Below are 11,292 nucleotides of genomic sequence, written 5' to 3' on the forward strand. Positions count from 1 at the left end.
TTCATGGAGAATTCTGAAAAATAGCCAGGATAGAGTATTTTTCTTTTAGAAATGGAGTAACTACATTAAAAATTTTAGCTAAGAACTATTTTTTTTAAAGTAGAATACTTAAAAAGCAATATGATAAGACCACTTAGGTATTTTCTAGTTGTTGAAAATAATTGCTTCAAAAGTGAAAAAGGGAAATCTTAAATAATATGACTGTTTAAAATGATCCATTAAATTGATTTTTAAAGCTAATGCAATACATTTTTCAAGGATAATTCTCCTTGAAAACAGCTGATAGACTATTTTTCTTTTAGAAATGGAATAACTCCACTAGGAACTTTAGCTAAGAATTATTTTTTAGAGTATATAAAAAACAATATGGTAAGCCCACTTAGGTATTTCCTAGTGGTTAAGAATAATTGCTTTGAATGTGAAAAAGGAAAATCTTAAATAATTGACTGTTTAAAGTGAGCTACTGAACGGATTTTCTAAGCTCAAAACTTTGTACTATTATGAAATAGATGTTTATGGTTCCTTCTCAACAGTGTGAGTGTTCCCTGGAAATCATGCTATATGAAACCATTTTTTGAAAACATATAAATTATTCAGTATTTGGCTCAATATTTTATGGGGGGCGGGGATCACCAGATTGAGATCCTTCCCCTTCTTCCCCCAATTGAAAAAAAATATTTGAAAGCAAGGACATGTATAGATATGTTCTCTCTCTCTCTCTCTCTCTCTCTCAAAAATCATGTTCGAATATAAAATTAATCTTTTTCAAAATTTGCCTTAGGAAGGACTTTCTTAAATTTCAAATCCCAGCCATTTTTCCCCTTACCTTCCATTCCCCTAAGGCAAGTATTCCTTTTTTTTAAGTTTCTTTTTAAAAACAAACATATTTTTATTGATTTCAGAGAGGAAGGCTCCCCTTACCTTCTATCCCCCTATATCTAGTATTTCTTTTTTTTTAAGTTTCTTTTTAAAAACAAACAAACATATTTTTATTGATTTCAGAGAGGAAGGGAGAGGGGAAAGAGAAACAGAAACATCACTGATGAGATAACACTAGCCCTAGCCCTAGCCCTAGCCCTATCACTAACCCCCCACTGGGGATGGAGCCCACAACCGGGTCATGTGCCCTTGACTGGAATAGAACCCGGGACCCTTCAGTTCGCAGGCCAACACTCTATCCACTCAGCCAAACCAGCTAGGGTTCCAGTATTTCTTGAGGGAACATTTTTGCGGCAGCCACAGGTTGAGGTTTGCTCTTTACCAGTACCACTAAGACAGCACCAGAGTGAGCCTCTTCTTCAAAGACCCCTGGAGTTCTTCCAGATGTCAGCCCAGAAGATTGTGGTTATAAACCAGCTCTGCACTGCAGGGGCCCCTCCCTACCCACCCCTCCCACACTGGCTAATTTCAAGAGGGCAGGAGTGTCCATGTGTGAAATTCTTAAAAACCCTCACCAGATGTGGTTGAAATTTTTTTTCCTTTTTTCCCCTGTGACATTGACTTATTTTTAATACATATTTATATTGATTTCAGAAGGGAGAGAGATAGAAACATCAATGATGAGAGAGAATAATTGATCAGCTGCCTCCTGCACACCCCTACTGAGGATCAAGCCTGCAACCTGGACATGTGCCCTGACCAGAATCAAACCCTCCAGCCTGCAGGCCGAAGTTCTATCCACTGAGCAAAGCAGCTAGGGCTGAAATTTCAATGCTATTATGTGATTTTGTTGTTGAGAAACAATTATCACAGGTGATCATATGCAGGAAAAGCTTTAAGTCATGGAACCATTATGCTTTCTGAAAACCACAATGTGGACTATCCAAACATTTTTAAATGACTCAGGACACTGGCACATCTTTATTTATTTATTTTTCATTTTTAAATTTATTTGTTATTGTTGATAGTATTACAGATATCATTTCCCCCCTCCCGCCTCCCCCCAGTCTCCACCTTCATAATTTTCTCTGCCCCCACCCTCAATACTCAAAATATTCATTTATCTTGTTTAGTAGATCTGTCTCCCAGTCATCTAGCAAAGCTTTTGTTGCAAAAACACATTTCTTAACATATTACGTACTCAACAAGAAAGGTTTGGACATTTACAGGACTTGAAATGTTTAAAAATTAATACATGGTAACAGGGTTACAAGGACAGTGGCATCTTTCCGTTTATTTTGCTATTTCATTCTCTTTTTTCAAACAATTATCTCTGAAGTCCGTCAAGATTTCTCCTTTTTTCCCTCCTCCAATATCAACATTGTAACAATTTGAAGTCTCTTGGCCTGGGAAAAAGAAAAATTATGAATTGACAGGGGACATATACTGACGTCTAGCTGTTACAACCCAAAGCACAGCACACAGTCCTGTACAGGTGACACGTTCCACTGTCATCAGTCCACGTTCTCTACCCTCTGTCGGAGAAGGTGGTCAGGGCTCCCATTAGGACGCAGCGGCCAGCACGTCTTCGGCGATATTGGGCATCTGGGATTTCACGGGGGTGGGCTGGGGGGTGGTATCGGGCTCCCTCTCTTGGGTCAGCAGCTCAAAAAACAGCTCCTCCACGTTGACGTTCTTCTTGGCGGAGGTCTCGAAGAAGCCGCAATTCCACTTCAGCGCGTAGGCAGCGCCATCTAGCGTGGTCAGCTCCCGGCGGACCTCATCGCATTTGTTGCCCACCAGCACGATCGGGTATTTGTACAGGTTTCCACCCTTGATCTCGCGGATCAGCTCATAGAAGGGCGTCAGCTCTTCCAGGGTTTGCTTCTCGGTGACCGAGTAGACCAGGATGAAGGCGTGGCCCCTGGCAATCTTGAGGCACTGCAAGGCCGGGTAGAGCTGACCGCCAGGTAGATCGGTAATGCGCATCTTGGTTCCCGAGCCGAAGAATCCGTCGGGCACATGGTAGATGACATCGGCCATAGGCGCCTGGGGCACGTACTTATCAGAGTAGCAGCTGTTGACCCATCTCTGCACCAGGGCGCTCTTGCCGACGCCGGCAGAGCCCAGGACCACCACGCAGAAATCTTTTTTCTTCTTAGGGATCAGGATAGAGCGGATGAAATTCAGCGTGGGCGAAGGTCGCAGCCTCTGCCCCAGCTTCTCCTTGAGGCCAGAGCAAGAGTTGCCCATGGTCGCGAACTGGCACGAAGACGTGCGCACAACTTCTCTGGCACTGAGCAGGCGGAGCCTAGGGAGGAAGAAAAGGGAGAGAGATGCCACTTAGAACCTGGAACGTGGTCCCCTGCCTGGCGACGCTGGGGGGGGGGGGCGGGGTCTCTCAGCTTGCTCCCCAACCCCACATCCTCCCTCCTCTTAGACGGAGTTTGGCTTATAACAGACGCCAGGATCGCGCCAACAAGGGCGCTGTACCCGGTGGCTACTGTTTAAAATGAGCAACTAAAACCACAGGAGACAGGATGCTTGGTTCATGGTGCCAGAGATACCCACTGCCCACAGCAACTGTCTCCGTGTCATCCAGGGAGGGTCCCCGCGGAAGACGTGCCCGCCAGTCCACACCCCCCCAAGACCGCCCCCAGCCCCCGCTCCATGCCCCGCGCGCGCACAGAGAAAAAATTGGGGTAGAAAAATATATACCCCAAAGTTAAAGCCTTTACATGCCAGCAAGGTCGAATTAAAAGATAACTAAATAGAATGATGAAAAATGAAACCACAGCTCTTACACCAACAATGAGTCTTATACCTCAAATGCTAGTGTAAACTATTTTATCCTAAGAAGAGACCTATCCCAGGGAACCAGAAGCATCTGCCTTTCAACCACAGGCTCCGTCACTTGCGGGCTTTGCGATCTTTATCAGTGTTTGCATCTGCAACACGGGCAAAACACTATCCACGTCACTGAACTGTTGTGAGCGTTAAATAACAGAATGCAGAACATCTGCATGTGGGAAGGTTTGATCAGTATCTGCTCCGATGTCACGTAGAAATCCTGGCATGTAGCCTAAGTATTTGCCATAATCTTAAAAAAAGATTTTGTACTATGTATTGCTGCAATATAACAACCACATCCGCCCCTTTGTAAAGGGTACTATCTGCCGTTTAGTAATCCCTTGCTCATCTACAAAAAGCAACAAACGACGCAATACATTTTTCAAGGGGAAGGCTCCTGAAAAATAGCCAGGATATCTTTCTTTCAGGAATGGAATGACGCCACTAGAAACAATAGCTAAGAGCTATTTGTGTTTTTTTTTAAAAAAATAGAATACTTAAAAAGCAAGATGCTAGCGGGCAAATCCACTCCGGACCCAGGCGGCAATGGCGGTATTTGCAGATGCGTCACCAATCGCTTACCTGAAGCTGCAACAGGAGCGCGCAGCACAACCAGCTCGCTTGGAAGTTCCGAGAGAAATGCTCCCAAAATTCTCCTCCGTTAGACCTGGGGGCGCAGGCTGGGAGACTCCACTTGCGCGATAGGCAGAGGGGGGACCGTCCTTGTGGGGGGCTGGCTGAGCACAGATGCCTGCCCACCCTTCCCCCAGCCTTCCGTCCTGGCGTCCCCCACACCTGAGAGTGCCTGTACCCTAAGCCCAGGGCTGGAGGAAGCGGGGTGGGGGTCCTGGATTCACAGGCTCTGGCCTCTGTGGGCTTAGCCATACCAAGATTTCTGTTTTAAGAGACTGCAGGGCCTTCCTCCCTGTTGGATTTCCTGTGGTTTAGACAGGTTCCATGTCAGAGGGATGAGGGTGCCCTTTAAACCCAGGGACATTAAGCAGCTATCACATTCATCCCTTCTCTTTCTCTAATGTCTCATTTGATCATCACAAAAACCTTATTTAAAAGACCAGGGCAGGAATAAAGATGCTTTTGGAGGCAAGACATACACACACACACACACACACACACACACACAGAGGAAAAACTGGGGTGGAAAACATATATCCCAAAGTTAAAGCCTTTAAATCCCAGAGAAGTCCAATTATAAGATTATTAAATAGAATTCACAAGAGATGATGAAAATATGAAACCACAGCTCTTACACCCAAAATGAGTCTTATACCTCACAAGCTAGTATAAAATACTTTACCTTAAGAAGAGCCCTGTCGCCCTAGACAGTTTGCTCAGTGGACAGAGCATCCGCCATGGGTTTGATTCCGGTCAAGGGCATGTACCTGGGTTGCAGGCTCAATCCCTGGCCCTGGTCAGGGTGTGTGCAGGAGGCAACCAGTCGATGTGTCTCTCTAACATTGATATTTCCCTCTCTCTCTCTGTCCCCCTCCCTTCCACTCTCTCTAAAAATCAATGGGAAAATATCCTCGGGTGAGGATTAACAACAATGACAAAAAAACCCACACAAAAAAGAAGAGACCTATCCCAGGGTGACAAAAAACCCACACAAAAAAGAAGAGACCTATCCCAGGGAACTAGCACTATACTGGGCCAGAGGATTCAAGGAACTGGGCTACAAAGAGTTCTGAAATAGATATCAGCTAGTTAGGATTCACAATTTGGAGATACGTATATCAGGGGAAAAGACAATTAATTGAGACTAACATTGAAATGAATCAGATGTTGGATAATGTGAGAAGGATTTTAAAGCAGCCATTGTACTTCAACAAGCACTTATACTTCTTTTGAAACAAATAAAATAAAAACTTCAGCAAATAAAATATATAAAAAGGATCTAAATGAAAATTATAGAACTGAAAAATACAATAATATAACTTTTTCAAAAATATGCTTTTGTTGATTTTATAGAGAGAGGATGGGAGAGAGAAACATAAATGAGACAAACATCCATGGGCTGCTTCCTGCACAGCCCCTACTGGGAATCGAGCCCAGGCATGTGCCCTGACTGGGAATTGAACTGGCAACCTCTCGGTGCATGGTACGACACTCAGTCATCTAAGGCACACCGGCCAGGGTTAAACCTTTTAAAACTTCCTAAATGGGTTCAATAGTAGAATGGAGATGACAGAGGATAGAATCAGTGAACTGAGGATAAAGCAATAAAATGTACCTAATGTAAACAACAGAGAGATAATAAACTGGGAGAGGGGTGGGCTGAATAGTCTCAAGGACACATAGGACATTCCTACATTCGTATCATTAAAGTCCCAGAAGGAGGGGGAAAAGAGTGGGTCTGAATATTGTAAGAAATGATGACTGAAAACTTCCCAAATTTGGTGAAAGACACAACCTAAGTTCCAAGAGACTGAACAAACCCTACCAGGATAATTCCAGGGAAATCCATGCCAAGACACATACAGCAGCCTCCCTTATTCGTGGGGGATGCATTCCAAGATCACCAGTGTATGCCTGAAACTGCAAATATTACCAAACCTTATATATAACTATGTTTCTTCCTATGCACACCTATGTTTCATTTATAAATTTGGCAATTTCACAGGTAGAAGTTTCGCTCTTACTATAGGTCTTAGCAACCTCAGCATATGATTTTTTTTCTTTCATTATTGAGTGGATAACCTTCACCTTTTCACCATTATTAAGTAAACTAAGGGTTACTTGAACACAAGCCCTACAATACCATGACAGTCAATCTTGATAACCAAGATAGCTACTAAATGATTAGCAGGTGGGTCGAATATATAGCATAGATATGCTGGACAAATCGATGATTCACATCCCAGGTGGGATAGACCAGGATGGCGGGAGATTTCATGACACTACTCGGAACAGCATGCAATTTAAAACTTGTGAATTATTTATTTGTGGAATTTTTCATTTAATATTGTTGGATAGTGATTGACTGTGAGTAACTGAAACCTTAGAAAGTGAAACCACAAATAAGGAACTACTATAATCACATTCTGAAAGCTGAACACACACACATACACACAAAACTTTTGAAAGCAGCTAGGAAAACCAACAACATATTACCTATTTAATTCTGATGACAGCAGATATCTCATTTGGAACCATAGATGCCAGAGTAAATGGCATGACATTTTTCAAGTGCTGAAAGAAAAACACTCCCAACACTAAATTCTATATCCAAAAAAATTATCTTTCAAGAAACACAGAAGAAATAGTGATATGTTCAGAAAAGCTAAGAGAATGTGTTGCTAATGAACCTATCCTTAATGAATGGAAAATGGAAGCTTCTTTACACAAAAAGAAAAAGATAACAGAGGACAACTTGGAATTTCAAAAAGGAAAGGAGAATGTCAAAATATTTTTTTTAAAAAGTAGGGGTAAATATGACAGATTAACTTTCATGAGTTTTTACAATCATATTTGATGACTGAAACAAAAAATCATAACAACATCTGATACCTTCACCTTTTCACCATTATTAAGTAAACTAAGGGTTACTTGAACACAAGCCCTACAATACCATGACAGTCAATCTTGATAACCAAGATAGCTACTAAATGATTAGCAGGTGGGTCGAATGTATAGCATAGATATGCTGGACAAATCGATGATTCACATCCCAGGTGGGATAGACCAGGATGGCGGGAGATTTCATGACACTACTCAGAAGAGCATGCAATTTAAAACTTGTGAATTATTTATTTGTGGAATTTTTCATTTAATATTGTTAGATAGTGATTGGCTGTGAGTAACTGAAACCTTAGAAAGTGAAACCACAAATAAGGAACTACTATAATCACATTCTGAAAGCTGAACACACACACATACACACAAAACTTTTGAAAGCAGCTAGGAAAACCAACAACATATTACCTATTTAATTCTGATGACAGCAGATATCTCATTTGGAACCATAGATGCCAGAGTAAATGGCATGACATTTTTCAAGTGCTGAAAGAAAAACACTCCCAACACTAAATTCTATATCCAAAAAAATGATCTTTCAAGAAACACAGAATAGTGAAATGTTCAGAAAAGCTAAGAGAATGTGTTGCTAATGAACCTATCCTTAAATAATGGAAAATGGAAGCTTCTTTACACAAAAAGGAAAAGATAACAGAGGACAACTTGGAATTTCAAAAAGGAAAGGAGAATGTCAAAATATTTTTTTTAAAAAGTAGGGGTAAATATGACAGATTAACTTTCATGAGTTTTTACAATCATATTTGATGACTGAAACAAAAAATCATAACAACATCTGATACTCAAGGCAATAATATTAAAAATTGGGGAAGGCAAAGAGCCTGAAATAGAGGTAAGGTTTCCATACTTCACTCAAAGTGGCAAAATGTTGAAATCAATAGACTGTGATAAGTCACATATGCATATTTTAATATCCAGAGCAACAACTTTTTATACAGAGATACATTCAAGCACACTAAAAGTAAATTAACATGGACTCCTACAGAAATGTTCTGGTAACCCACAAAAAGGTGAGAAAAATGAAACAGAGGAAAACCAGAAAACAAATAATAATGTCACATAACCTCATCAGGGGAAAAGACAATTAATTGAGACTAACATTGAAATGAATCAGATGTTGGATAATGTGAGAAGGATTTTAAAGCAGCCATTGTACTTCAACAAGCACTTATACTTCTTTTGAAACAAATAAAATAAAAACTTCAGCAAATAAAATATATAAAAAGGATCTAAATGAAAATTATAGAACTGAAAAATACAATAATATAACTTTTTCAAAAATATGCTTTTGTTGATTTTATAGAGAGAGGATGGGAGAGAGAAACATAAATGAGACAAACATCCATGGGCTGCTTCCTGCACAGCCCCTACTGGGAATCGAGCCCAGGCATGTGCCCTGACTGGGAATTGAACTGGCAACCTCTCGGTGCATGGTACGACACTCAGTCATCTAAGGCACACCGGCCAGGGTTAAACCTTTTAAAACTTCCTAAATGGGTTCAATAGTAGAATGGAGATGACAGAGGATAGAATCAGTGAACTGAGGATAAAGCAATAAAATGTACTTAATGTAAACAACAGAGAGATAATAAACTGGGGGAGGGGTGGGCTGAATAGTCTCAAGGACCCTTAGGACATTCCTACATTCCTATCATTAAAGTCCCAGAAGGAGGGGGAAAATAGTGGGTCTGAATATTGGAAAAATGATGAAATTTGGTGAAAGACACAACCTAAGTTCCAAGAGACTGAGCAAACCCTACCAGGATAATTCCAGGGAAATCCATGCCAAGACACATACAGCAGCCTCCCTTATTTGTGGGGGATGCATTCCAAGATCCCCAGTGTATACCTGAAACTGCAAATATTACCAAACCTTATATATAACTATGTTTCTTCCTATGCACACATACCTATGTTTCATTTATAAATTTGGCAATTTCACAGGTAGAAGTTTCGCTCTTACTATAGGTCTTAGCAACCTCAGCATATGATTTTTTATAACCAATGGACATAAGACACTGGGGGGTAGGGGAGGCCAGGGGATTGTCAAGGGTGGGGGAAAAAAGGAGACATATGTAATACCCTTTGTAATACTTTAAGCAATAAAACAATTAATTAAAAAAAAAAGAAGACACACTTAGTAAGGATGCAGTTCTCTCCAAATTGATCTATATATTTAATACTAGTGGCTGGGTGCATAAAATTCATGCACATTAAAAGGGGATTAATTGGAGGAAATATTGTAATATTGCTATTTGCTCTTTCTCTATAATAGAAGTGTCAAGAGATGAAAGAAAATTAGTAAAATGTATATGAAAATCTTCCTCCTGTCAGAGTCTGGGGCATACTATGGTACCCAGAGGTCAAGTCCCCCCACCCGTGGTACCTCAAAATCTCGTGAAACCCAGACCCAGCTGGCCCCACCCCCATTGGGCAAGATCCAGACCTGGCAGGCCCCCCGCCGGGCAGGTGGGGGGGGCGCAACCTCAGGTCCCCTGGCCCAGCACCAGGCGGGGGGCACAGCCTGAGGTCACCTGTCAAACCCTGCCAGGTGGGGGGCATGGCCTGAGGTCCCCTGTCAAGCCCTGCCAGGTGGGGGGCGTGGCCTCAGGTCCCCTGGTCTGGTGCCAGGGTGGGGGATGTGGCCTGAGATCCCCTGTCAAGCTCCACCGGGCAGGGGGCATGGCCTGAGGTCCCCCGGCCTGGTGTCAGGGTTGGGGGCACAGCCTGAGGTCCCCTGGTCCGGCGCCAGGGTGGGGGGCACAGCTTGAGGTCTCTCAGCCAGGGCCAGGAAGGGGGGCATGCCTTGAGGTCCCCCGTCAAGCCCTGCTGGGTGGGGAGTGCAGCCTCAGGTCCCCCAGCCCAGCATGGGGAGCAGCCTGAGGTTCCCCGGCCCAGCACCGGGGCGGGGGCACACCTTTAGGTCCTCCGTCAAGCCCTTCAACTCCTCGCATAGAAAGAAGAGCATTGAGACTGAGTAGGATGTGCAGAGGCACCAAGTACAGAGCCCAACCCAGCAGGCTGCAGATTTTGGCTCCTCGCATCCAGGAGGGACACGCTCAGGGGGGCGGAGTCGGGTTTGGGGGAGGCCGAGGCCGGGCCCTGCTGGACTGGCGATGTGGGACCGCTGTACCAGCAGGCGCACAAGCACGTCCACCGGTTCCAGTCTCGCATGGGACGCTGGGGGACAGCAGACGGGTGTGCGCCAGGCAGGTTGCAACTGGATGCACGGTTTTTTTTTCAATAGGAAGGGGTTACGAACTCTCGAATCCTCTGGGCTTGCTCAGGGCGGGTCTCTGAGGCCCCAGACCCCAAGGGGAGAGGCGGCATGGCCTTGCAGCGGTCAGAAAGCGAGGGAGGCTCTGTCGCGCAACTGCTCGCCAGCACTGGGGGACACGAAGTCCCGGAGTCCCGGAGAGGCGAGGAGCCGCGGAGACACTGCCATTGCTATTTGCTCCGCCCTGGTGACTCCCTGAGACCCCGCCCTACTCAATTTACATCCCCATCCAAGCTGTGCCAGTGGCACAAAAAGACCCACCTGCGCTTTTGCAGCCTAACCCAACAAATTTCCCCTGGCCCAGCACCAGGCGGGGGGCACAGCCTGAGGTCACCTGTCAAACCCTGCCAGGTGGGGGACATGGCCTGAGGTCCCCCATCAAGCCCTTCCAGGTGGGGGGCGTGGCCTCAGGTCCCCTGGCCTGGCGCCGGGGTGGGGGATGTGGCCTGAGATCCCCCGTCAAGCTCCGCCGGGCAGGGGACATGGCCTGAGGTCTCCCGGCCTGGTGTCAGGGTTGGGGACACAGCCTGAGGTCCCCTGGTCCGGCGCCAGGGTGGGGGGCACAGCTTGAGGTCTCTCAGCCAGGGCCAGGAAGGGGGGCATGCCTTGAGGTCCCCCGTCAAGCCCTGCTGGGTGGGGAGTGCAGCCTCAGGTCCCCCAGCCCAGCATGGGGAGCAGCCTGAGGTTCCCCGGCCCAGCACCGGGGCGGGGGCACACCTTTAGGTCCTCCGTCAAGC

General features: G+C 44.7%; 1 protein-coding gene across 1 annotated transcript; it reads right to left on the reverse strand.

Moving 5' to 3' along the window:
- Positions 1–2,000: 2,000 nt before the first annotated feature.
- Positions 2,001–4,420, reverse strand: DIRAS3 (DIRAS family, GTP-binding RAS-like 3). The gene is made up of 2 exons (XM_005868054.2): positions 4,312–4,420; positions 2,001–3,190 (listed from the first exon to the last, which is right to left on the reverse strand). Exon 2 carries the CDS (start codon positions 3,130–3,132, stop codon positions 2,443–2,445), a length of 690 nt encoding a protein of 229 aa, XP_005868116.1. The 5' UTR covers positions 3,133–3,190; positions 4,312–4,420; the 3' UTR covers positions 2,001–2,442.
- Positions 4,421–11,292: the final 6,872 nt, after the last annotated feature.

This window comes from Myotis brandtii, unplaced genomic scaffold, assembly GCF_000412655.1.
Source record: "Myotis brandtii unplaced genomic scaffold, ASM41265v1 scaffold26, whole genome shotgun sequence".
Classification (NCBI taxonomy): Eukaryota; Metazoa; Chordata; class Mammalia; order Chiroptera; family Vespertilionidae; genus Myotis; species Myotis brandtii.

What these genes read in the sequence shown, in the direction of transcription:
- DIRAS3 (XM_005868054.2), bottom strand. Translation starts at nt 3,132, where the DNA reads ATGGGCAACTCTTGCTCTGGCCTCAAGGAGAAGCTGGGGCAGAGGCTG.